Source organism: Megalobrama amblycephala, linkage group LG19, assembly GCF_018812025.1.
Source record: "Megalobrama amblycephala isolate DHTTF-2021 linkage group LG19, ASM1881202v1, whole genome shotgun sequence".
In the NCBI taxonomy this organism is placed as follows: domain Eukaryota; kingdom Metazoa; phylum Chordata; class Actinopteri; order Cypriniformes; family Xenocyprididae; genus Megalobrama; species Megalobrama amblycephala.
The window spans coordinates 6300360-6312348 of NC_063062.1; the positions used below are offsets into that span (position 1 = coordinate 6300360).

An 11989-nucleotide genomic window follows, 5' to 3' on the forward strand; every position below is an offset into this window, starting at 1 on the left:
GGCGCATTGCAGAGCTAGTGGATGATGAGCATTTGTGCTTAAAAAGTATATACATTTTTATATGTTTCACTAGTTTCGCCTTATTCCTCATCTGGGATCATGTAGAGCCCTTTGAAGCTGCACTGAAACTGCAATTTGGACCTTCAACCCATTGGTGGCTGTTGAAATCCACTATAAGGAGAATAATCCTGGAATGTTTTCCTCAAAAACCTTGATTTCTTTTCGACTGAAGAAAGAAAGACATAAACATCTTGGATGACATGGGGGTGAGTAAATTATCAGGAAATTTTTAAGTCTGAAGTGAACTAATCCTTTAATTCTCTGTTGAATGTAAGAAGGACAAAGGTCAGTGCAAAATGGCCTTAAATAAAAAATATCCCTTTGTCCCACCACATTATTCACAGTAAATATTTTCTACTATTATTTTTCCATTTCACGTTTGAAATGTTATGCTATTATGCTATTTTGATTTTTGGTCATTTGATTTCATGCTATAAAACATACAGTTTGGGACATGCAAATGTTTAATTTTAATTGTTTTTGAATTGCATTTTAACTCATTTTAAATTAATTTCAGTCATGGTCTCACTTTATTTTAGAATATTTTGCTCTCAGTTTTTCATGTTTCTCTTTGCACAGAGGGAATATTGCATGCATGACATGCATCATTTTTAGAAAATAGCTAATAACATATCTACCATACAGAGATGCCATAAGTCATAAGTGATATATTCATTACATCCCTAACCATTCTTGAAGGAAGCCTACCCTGAGTTAAGAAAGCTTTTCCTGCCAAGTAGATGAGTTGACAGTCAGTGGTTTCCGAGGCACTGTCTCAGAAACCCTTCTCCTATCAAGGGGAGCCATCTGGAGTTATCCAACCAATCAGAGTCCAGCAGGGTGTTCAAGTGAAACGAGTAGGAAGTCAGCATGGCTTATACCACCCCCTGCCATGGTTCATCTGTGCTCATTTCCTGTACATCCTCTGGGTTTGCTGTGTCCAATCCACAGGAAACGGTGGACGCCTTACACACAGAGTTTAACAGTTATTAAAAAAAACCTAAAACTGTCGAAGTTAACAAGTAAATGCTTCAAATATGGAAACATCTGCATTCTTGGGTAATCTGTTTCCCTAAATATTGTATATTAACTATAATTATATAAGTAAGAATATATGTGTGTGTGTGCAGTGCTGGGTAGAAACTATATGTAATCTGGATTACGTAATCAGATTCCAAAAAGTACTTGTAATTAGATTATATTACATTTCAAAATACTCGTAATCAGACAGTTGTTTTTTATTGACTATGTGATCACATGTTATTCTCACAATGAAAGTAAATTATTCATAATTCACTGATTCTCTTTATCTTTTAAATTTTCCTTTCTAAAAACGCCTACTGCTTATATACGTTCAGAAGTTCTTCCAGGTTTGTGGAATTGGTCATGTGACTATCTCTGAAAACTGAGACCAAAACAGGATTTGATCACTGGATTTACTGAAATCATTTATAAAAAAATATATATATAATGTAATGGACGTAGGCTGGTCAGAGCCTCACCAGAACCTCACTCCCCTGATCTCAAGAGGCACTCTAGCGACTGATGCTTGGGGTCTTTAGCCTCCCTGTTGCCCGTCTCCCATGCCAGCAGACCTGGGTTCGAGTCCTGCTTAGAGCGGGTGGTTTGAACAGGAGGGGTTTTATATATATAAACTCACAAACCCCAGTCTGGGAAACCCTGACGTAATGTATATTTAATGCACTTCATGTTGTTTAACAAAGAATGGAATGTATGTGTGTGTGTGTGTGTGTGTGTGTGTGTGTGTGTGTGTGTGTGTGTGTCCCTACTTAACCCCATTTTGGGGTCAAATTTGTACCCAGAAGTGAGCTAAACCTGACATAAACTCACAAAACCTCCTTTTGGGGACATACTCATTTCTAAAAACAGCATAAAATTTCTGCGATGGGAAGGTTTAGGGTTATGGTAACAATATACAGTTTGTACAGTATAAAACTCATTATGTCTATGGAAAGTCCCCATTAAAAACATCAAAACCCAAAGCATGCATATGTATGTGTGTTTTATGTGTATGTGTTTAAAGGTTCTTTATAGTGGAAAAATGTTTTTTAGACTTTTAAAATGTTCTTATACCTAAAATGGTTCTTCATTGTGAAAACCCTCCTTTTGGAATCTATACAAGAAAATCAAACTTAAATCTGTAATGAACTAAAGCTCATTAAAAAAAAGAATTTGGACACTCAAATAAGTATTGTCTCCCACAATATTGTTACATTTGTTAGGATGAAATGAAAAGTGAGAAAGGGTGACCTCACAAGGTTATTGTACTTCAGGGCTAAATTGGCACAGCCATCTTGGCTGAGATGCTGCCCTGAAAACCCCTAAGCACGGATGATATCTGGGGCCCATTCAGTGTCCCAACAGTGTTGTGCAGGGTGTTTTATCTCCCGGCCCAGTACCGATGCTGACACGACCCCAGCAGCTCTGGCAGGAGATAAGAGGAGTTTTCCCCAACGACATCAAGCAGAGATCAGATGTAAACGGCTCATTTGCTGTTCCTGTTAGCTTCATGGCAATTACAGATGATTGTGTTTTCATACGATTATGACTTTAACAATACTTTATCAAGGTTAACATTGTGTAGCCTATTAGGGTAAGTGAAAATGAACTGATGTGTGACCCTGGACCACAAAACCAGTCATAAGTCGCACAGGTATATTTGTAGCAATAGCCAACAATTCATTTTATGGGTCAAAATTACAGATTTTTCTTTTATGCCAAAAATCATTAAGATATCAAGTAAAGATCATGTTCCATGAAGATATTTTATAAATTTCCTACCGTAAATATATCAAAAATTTATTTTTGTGAGTGGATATGCATTGCTGAGGACTTCATTTGGACAACTTTAAAGGTGATTTTCTCAATACTTTGATATTTTGCACCCTCAGATCTCAGCCAAATATTGTCCTATCCTAACATACATCAATGGAAAGCTTATTTATTCAGCTTTCAGATGATGTATAAATCTCAATTTCAAAAAAATTGACCCTTATGACAGATTATGTGGTCCAGGGTCACAAATGTGCTTTTAACATACTTTCTCTGTGTAAAACATAAATAAATAAATAAATAAATTTATTTAGATACCACTTGTATTACACTAGTGTATGAAAGATGGGTTCAAGTGGTAACTAAATACATTTTTTAATACAGAGATAGTATGTTAAAAGCACATTAGGTCATATTCATGGTGTCCCAGGTGAAAAAAGAAGTACATTTCTATAATGTACTTAAATTGCTCTATTTTTGCGCATTAATTTTGACCACAAAACCAGTCATAAGTCGCACAGGTATATTTGTAGCAATAGCCAACAATTCATTGTATGGGTCAAAATTATCGATTTTTCTTTTATGCCAAAAATCATTAGGATATTAAAGATCATGTTCCATGAAGATATTTTGTCAATTTCCCACCATAAATATATCAAAAATGTATTTATTACTCTTTAATATACTCTTTTACTCTATACTTATACTCTACTTTTAATATATCTCTGTATTTAGAAAATGTATTTAGTTATCACTTATAGTACACTATGGGTTCAAATGTACTATAAGTGGTTAATAAATACATTTTTAAATACAGAGATATGTTAAAAGCACATTTTAGTTCATATTTCATGGTAAAAGAAGAATTTTATAGTACAAAATTAGTGCACTTTAAGTACATTATGGAAGTATACTTTTTTCACCTGGGCAATTAAACAGCTAAAATGTAATATACACACATTTACCCCCAAAAATTAATTTTTATAAATGTATAACATTTGAAACATGATAACTTGTCTCAAGTTTGAATGTGTGCTAATATGGTAATATTAGAATGCATATTAATTTAATTCAATTTAATCGAGTTCTGATCTTTGAAACAAACATATTTTACATCTGGCTTGCATATAATTACTGACATGCATTCAACCCCTGTGACAACTAGCCCCGGACTCCCTTTATAATAATTATGTTGCAGCATGTGTCTTTGGCATTTGGTTCTCTCAATGCTTTCATGAACATTATCCCTCTCATTTAGCTATTTGTTTCCAGCTGAGCTGTTCCCAAATCTCTTTATTGTTTTTATCACAGGTAGCCCATTTGACGAGGAGTCTGCCTGTTTGAGCTCGTGACCCCTTCAGTCACGAGTCGACGGGTTTATAATTGACTGACTAGTGGCATGTAGGAGCGCTATTTCCTCTCATTGTCGAGCAGTCGTGAGCAGGAAGTCGGAAAAGAAAGCAGAAACTGAGGGGGCAGGGCCATTTAAAAATACCTGCTCCACTACAATAACGGGACCACAGACAAGCAGCCTTATGGGACAGTGCTGTGGTGACTTGCAGCACAAAATGCAGCACAAACGACGCTACATTCATCACCTGGAGTAAATAAACAACGCGTCTGCTTCTGACCACGTATTACTCAATAACAACATACAGCATGAGGATTGAATGCCTGGAGACAGAAATCTGATGTACAGCCAAAGAAGCCACACTGGGTGCACTTGGAATTTGGCGTACATAATGTGTGCTCTTTAGTGCACTAAGAAGGCAGCAAAGCAGGTGCATCTCTGAAGCGTTTTGTAAGGCAGTGCAGACGGCGAGTGTGGGACATATTTGAGGGTACATATCAAATGTACTGAATTATTGCTGAACCATATTTAATATGGCATCTACAATTGAACGGAAAACACTGGAGACTAACGAGTAAGTAAATAATTAATCTTATTAGGTTTCCAAATGTATCCATATATATATATAGGGACATATATAGACAACTAAAATAAGCGCACTACATTATTTGTTATGCAATAGTCTCTAAATGTATGACTGTAAACAGACAAAACACAATCTTGCCTCTTTTTTGACACTTTAAAATGTTTAGTCAAAGTATGTGTTTTATGCCTCACCACAATTGTAAAAAATTGCTGGGTTAAAAACAACCCATGTTGGGTTAAATGTGGACAAACTCAGTGATTGGGTTGTTTTAACCCAGCAGTTGGGTTAAATGTTTGACCATCCTGCTGGGCAGTTTTATTTAACTCATATTGTTTAGAAATGACTATATGGCTGGCTTAAATTGAACCCAAAATAGGTTGAAAAATCAGACACTTAATTACTAGAGGCAACAGTAATAATCAAAATGTGAACATTTGTTAATAAGCAATTTAAAGTGTTTATTTTTTATCAAACACATTAATAAATGTTAATTTCCAACCTATTTTGGGTTCATTATAAAGGATTAGTTCACTTTCTAATTAAAATTTCCTGATCATTTACTCACCCCCATGTCATACAAGATGTTCATGTCTTTCTTTCTTCAGTCGAAAAGAAATTAAGGTTTTTGATGAAAACATTCCAGGATTTTTCTCCATATAGTGGACTTCAATGGAGTCCAAACGGTTGAAGGTCAAAATTAGTTTCAGTGCAGCTTCAAAGCGTTCTACAAGATCCCAGACGCGGAATAACTTAACGTAATTTAAAATTTTATACATTTTAACCATAAATGCTCATCTTGAACTAGCTCTCTTCTTCTTCTCTATTAGAATTCTGGCAGTGTAGATACTGCTAAGTGTATTACTGCCCTCCACAGGTCAAAGTTTAAACTAAATTGGCATATACAATATGCTAGTGCAAGTATATAACAATTAGTTCAAACTTTGACCTGTGGAGGGCAGTAATACACTTAGCAGTGTCTACACTGCCGGAATTCTAATAGAGAAGAAGAAGAGAGCTAGTTCAAGATGAGCATTTATGGTTAAAATGTATAAAATTTTTATTTATTCTTTAGAAAATGAGCGATGGTTTCTCTAGATAAGACTCTTATTCCTCATCTGGGATTGTGTAGAACGCTTTGAAGCTGCACTGAAACTGTAATTTTGACCTTCAACCGTTTGGAGGCCATTGAAGTCCACTATAAGGAGAAAAATCCTGGAATGTTTTCATCAAAAACCTTAATTTCTTTTCGACTGAAGAGAGAATGACATGAACATCTTGGATTACATGGGGGTGAGTAAATTATCAGGAAATTTTTATTTGAAAGTGAACTAATCCTTTAATCAAGCAATATAGTAATTTTTAAACAATAGTTGAGTTAAATAAAAATACCCAGCAGGTTGGGTAAAACATTTAACTCGACCACTGGGTTTGCCCATATTTAACCCAACTTGGGTTATTTTTAACCCAGCATTTTTAGAGTGTAGGAAAATGCTCTGTTTTTAAGACCCAAAATAAATTTGCAAACAAAAAGTAGCCAAACAATTTTTATATAGCCCACATTATTTGTTGCATTTGTGGGGGAATGTAATGATAATCTAGGACAAATGTGTATCTCTTGTTGTGTATTTTTATATTGTGAATTTATTAGAACAGAACCACTAATATTGTGATGATTATATGACAGTAATATGTGTGTGTGTGTGTTTACATATTGTAATGATTTATATCTCAATATAAGCTAATACATTCATAGACCCTATTATATGTAGGCTTCCAAGTTTGGCATTCATATCTGTATCATGAGATGTTTGCTTCCTTTAATGAAGCTTTGACAAACATAATCCTTCAGACTTAGAGAGGTTAAACACTTCCGGTCATGTGACTAGTAAAAAATGTTCACATTAAATCAAAACAGTCTGCACATTTTTGCTTATACGTAAAAATTCTGTATAAACTACATCAGGAATGCTTTTTAAACATTTCGTCTCAAATGTTAACCAGTGGGAATATGGTTAATTTAAGTGTGCAGTGAACCAAAGCGCCTCATTTGCCTACTGCACTTAACACTTTTCTCCCTTGGGATCACGTGTCAGTAGTTACAGCTTAAGCAAGTTATTTATAAAAACAAATGTAGGCAAGTCTACAAAAAAGTAGAGCATCTGTATGCCAGTTTTATCTGTATTGAACACATAAATCCTATTTAGTTTAGTGTTTTCAATAATGTAGCCTATGCACTAGCGACATCTGGTGTTCATAATGGTGCATCGCATGTTTTAATGCAAATGCTCATCCACAGGGAACCCGTCGACGAGGTGCTTCAGATGCCGCCGTCGCTGTTGACCTGTGGCGGCTGTCAGCAAAGCATCGGGGACCGGTTCTTCCTCAAGGCCATTGAGCAGTACTGGCACGAAGACTGCCTGAGCTGTGACCTCTGCGGCTGCCGCTTAGGGGAGGTGGGCCGCAGGCTTTACTACAAACTTGGCAGGAAGCTGTGTAGGAGAGACTACCTCAGGTAAGACTGGCAGGCGTGCGTTGAGCGTTTAAAGTGGACGTAAAATAGAAGTTGCGATGGTCTGCACTTCCCTATTGTGACATATAGCTGAGTGAAACGGGTTCTCGAGCAAGAAAAAACAAAAAAATGTTGGACGCGACTTCATTATGTCCATCGGGAATTGATTGGATGGTTGTGGTTTGCTCTTGCTGTGATCTTATGTGAGTGACAGGTTTCCCCGCCCTCGCGCCAGTAGACACGTCATCAGAGAAGAGATATTGTTGCAAGAGGGAGAAGTTTTTTTTTTTGTTTTTGTTTTTTTTTTTAGATTAAAAGGGCATTAATTTAAAAATAATAATTATATAAATGGATAAATGAAGAGTTTGGTTCCAGAACGCAATAACTCCATTTTGATTATTTTGAGTAAAAAGGTGTTTTCTTTACCAAGAAAGTGGCAAGATGAAAACCCCTATTTTCTGTTTCAAACTTTCAGATAGCATCTTTTGGATATAAAAACATTAAAAATTCAAATCTACATTTTGATTTTAAAAAGTTTATTATAAAAACGTATTATTTTTTTTCCCCAAAATAAATAATTAATCCATGACACTTTTTTTTTTTTTCAAAATGCAATTAATTCGTCAATATAAAAGTTATTTTTCAAATTGAAAATACACAACAAAGTAAGCTGATTCACATATATGACAGAGTCTAAACTTGCCAATATTTATTTTATATTCAGGCATTTTACTAAAAATACATTCAACCGTCACTCCCAAAATGGTCGTCTTGTTAATGTTATGAATTATTTGTCATTACCGATTAAAGAGTATCTGGCGCCACCGCACAGTTAAATAAACACACTTTTTTCCAAGTACATTTGTATTAAAAACGGCTTTTAAAAAAGCCTTTAATGTTTACAGTGCGTGGAATGGTGCGCTGTGATTGGTTGAGAGCGGATATATCACGTTCTGCAGAAAAAGGAGACTGGCGTTTGTCGCGTTTTGGGAAGAAAGGGAGAAAACATGACAGAATAACACGACGGATATCGCATTTTGCGCAAAATTAATAAATTACTTTTCAATACCAACCAGATACAATACTGATTTTGGCGGAAACGCAATTTTTTGAAAATGGCGTTTATCGCGTTTTGGAACCAAACTCTTCAAATAATTTATAATAAATACTGCAATATTCCATTTAAAAAACAGCTATTGTCTATTTAGATTTATTGTGACTTTAACTCTTTCATTATCAGCAAATCATAATTTACATGTAATAGGTAAATTAAAGGTGCTAAAGACGATCTTTTCGTCGACTGAGAAACCAAAGACTGTTAGTGAGTTTTAGAAATGAGTGCATGCGTAAGAACAACCCCCTCCTTCACAGCTCATTTCGAGGGAACGCCTCCCAAAACTCGTGCACGAGTATTGGAACACGAGTGTTTACCACCGGCATTCGCTGTGTCGTGTTAGTGGATTCATTATGTCGGACTCACCGCAGGTAACTCATAATCTGCAGTTGTTACTCCTGTCTCCAGACAAAAACATTGCATGTGGCGCCTGTGGAGTGTGGAAAGTTACTGGAGCGCGCAGCCGCGCACGTTTCTCACAAGGAACGTCATGGCAGTGATTGACAAGCCAGAGGGCCAATCGTTTACGTGATGATCACGTAAACGATTGGCTGATGTTTTTAAGGCCCTACCTCGTGCACAGATGATGTATATTAATATTATTCCTTTCAGTGCACCTAATAAATAGTCTTTTATCAGTTAGTAAAGACAGTTTCAAATAATATTGCAAAAATGTATTTACACAACATCCTCTTTAGCACCTTAAATAAACATGCTTGCATGTGTGTCTGTATTCCCTGGCGTTAAAATGAATGTTATTGTGAAGCATTAAAATGTTTGCACATTACCGTATAATCTGTAGGTGACCAGTCATCTAGTTCACTGAACATTACCTAGTTCAGTGGTCAAAATATCATTGAAATCTCACTTGTTATTTTCTGTGAATCAAAAAACGGGGACAATATTTTGTATGCTTATTTTTGTTGTGGGATCCACATATTACTAATAATTGCAATCGGACTAACTGGTTTTAATGCGATTCATCAAATTACACAATGAAAAATAGTAATCATTGTGCATAGCAAAGAAATTTAAACACACTCTAAAAATGCTGGGTTGAAAATGGACAAACCCAACGAATGGGTTGTTTTAACCCAATGGTTGGGTTAAAAGTCTACCCAACCTACTAGGTAGTTTTATTTAACTCAACTATTGTTTCAAAAATACTGTATTGCTTGCTTAAAATGAACCCAAAGTATGTTGGAAATTAACATTTATTCATGTTTTATAAATGGACATTTATTAATAAGTTTCATTAATAATTAAACAATAAACATTTATTAAAATGGTTATTAATAAATGTTCACCTTTTGATTATTATTGTTGCCTCTAGTAATTATGTATCTGATTTTTAATTTCAACCTATTTTAGGTTCATTTTAAGCCAGCCATATAGTCATTTTTAAACAATAGTTGGGTTAAATAAAACTGCCCAGCACGTTGGGCAAACATTTAACCCAATCACTGGGTTTGTCCATTTTCAACCCAACTTGGGTTGTTTTAACCCAGCATTTTTTATCGTATTAGTGCAGTATTGTATTATTACAAAACACATAACAAAAATAAAACAATAATTATGAGATAAAACTGTATTTAACAATTTTTTTTAACATTTTCTAATTGTACTTTGTTTACATTTTCACAAACTGTGAATATACATTTTTCAATTGCTTTTAGAAATGGATCTTTACTATCACTAATTAGGCTTATTATTTTGCATGTTAAGCTCATTCTGAGCAGAAATTAGGTGTTTTCTGCAAGTGTAACTGTTGATTCTTTGGTTGATTTATTTTTTATTCATTACGTAGTTGTACTATTTCACCTGTGTGTGTGTGTGTGTGGGAATTACTGCGTTATGATTGGGTGAACGTAATTTCACCAAGTAGAACATGTTCATGGACAAACATTCCAGTCAACCAATCAGATTAGAGGAACAGGTTTACAGTTAATGTCTAGTTTAGGCTTACAACAAAGCTAAGGGGCTTCTACACCACTCATATTCACCTATAATTTCCATTTGATTTTAGGGATAAATTATGGGTAGGGTTTATGGATATGGATAGGTTTAGGACTGTGTTTTTTGGACAGGAATGCTGTTCCTGGATCAACATCTTTTGTTGTTGTTTGTTTTAAATTGTGTTTAAAACAATCCCTCACCCTGTTCAGGCCCAGTTTATTGTACATACACAAAGTATTACTTTAATTTAAGATGAATTGTTGGTATGTGACTACCTGCTACCTTTCAAGTGCGTAAATAAGTCTGTTTTCTTCTCTGCAGACTGTTTGGTCAGGACGGACTCTGCGCTTCCTGTGAAAAGAGGATCCGGGCCTTTGAAATGACCATGCGTGTCCGTGACAAAGTCTATCACCTGGAATGCTTCAAATGCGCTGCCTGTCAGAAACACTTCTGCGTCGGAGATCGCTACCTGCTCATCAATTCGGACATTGTGTGTGAGCAGGACATTTTTGAGTGGACCAAACTTAACGGCAGCATAGTATAGTGCTCTGCTTCAATCGTAAACTAAATGTAACATCCTGTCAACATTTGCAAACAAACCCTTTACTAAAAAGAAAAAAAAGAAGAAGATTTATCTTCTGGCTCCTGGAGCCACCGCCATGTATATCATCTCTGTATTTTTTATTTAAACTTGAGATAAATTGCCACCAGCAACTTAAACTTGTTTTTCTATTAGTGTATTTTTTAATAACAGCATAAATACAGTTTGTAATGTTAATTGCAATAAAAACTGATTCCCTTTGCTACTTTCACAGAAAGTTAGATTTGAATTATAGTGTTATTTATAACACAACTGCCACAAAATGTGAAGACATCTTTCTTGGAGCCTGAATAAATAAAATGACTCATACTCTGGACATACTCTGGATTTTTCCCACTTAAACAAACGGATGTGAAGCAGAATAAAACTGCTGTAGACACAGGAGAGAGAGAGAGTCACCAATAACAACATAATATAAATGCTATTTAAAATACATAAAAACAGTAATATTGTGAAATATTATTACAATTTCATATAATGGATCTCAATTTTAATATATTTTAAAATGTAATTTATTCCTGTGATCATTACTCCAGTCTTCAGTGTCACATGATCCTTCAGAAATCATTCTAATATGCTGATTTGCTGCTCAAGAAACATTTATTATTATTATTATCAATATTGAAAACAGTTGAGCTGTTTCTTTTAGGAAAATGCTTAGGTTTATGCACTTCACTTAAAGGGTTAGTTCACCCAAAAATGAAAATAATGTCATTTATTATTCACCCTCATGCCGTTCCACACCCGTAAGACCTTTGTTAATCTTTGGAACACAAATTAAGATATTTTTGATGAAATCCGATGGCTCAGTGAGGCCTGCATAGCCAGCAATGACATTTCCTCTCTTAAGATCCATTAATGTACTAAAAACACATTTAAATCAGTTCATGTGAGTACAGTGGTTCAATATTAATATTATAAAGCGACGAGAATATTTTTGGTGCTCCAAAAAAACAAAATAACGACTTATATAGTGATGGCCGATTTCAAAACACTGCTTCATTAAGCTTTGGAGCGTT

At 35.1% G+C, this 11989-nt stretch overlaps 1 protein-coding gene across 1 annotated transcript; it reads left to right on the forward strand.

The window, feature by feature from the left end:
- The first annotated feature begins 216 nt into the window (after window positions 1-216).
- On the forward strand, window positions 217-11286 carry lmo2 (LIM domain only 2 (rhombotin-like 1)). Its single transcript, XM_048169208.1, has 4 exons — window positions 217-266; window positions 4165-4778; window positions 7087-7302; window positions 10691-11286. Exons 2-4 carry the CDS (start codon window positions 4738-4740, stop codon window positions 10911-10913), a joined length of 480 nt encoding a protein of 159 aa, XP_048025165.1. The 5' UTR covers window positions 217-266; window positions 4165-4737; the 3' UTR covers window positions 10914-11286.
- The last annotated feature ends 703 nt before the right edge of the window (window positions 11287-11989 follow it).

Excerpts from the sequence above, each read along its gene's own strand:
- lmo2 (XM_048169208.1), top strand. The coding sequence starts at position 4,738 with ATGGCATCTACAATTGAACGGAAAACACTGGAGACTAACGA. Across the intron at positions 4,779-7,086 it reads AAAACACTGGAGACTAACGA|GGAACCCGTCGACGAGGTGC; the intron begins GTAAGTAAATAA and ends GCTCATCCACAG. Across the intron at positions 7,303-10,690 it reads TGTAGGAGAGACTACCTCAG|ACTGTTTGGTCAGGACGGAC; the intron begins GTAAGACTGGCA and ends TCTTCTCTGCAG.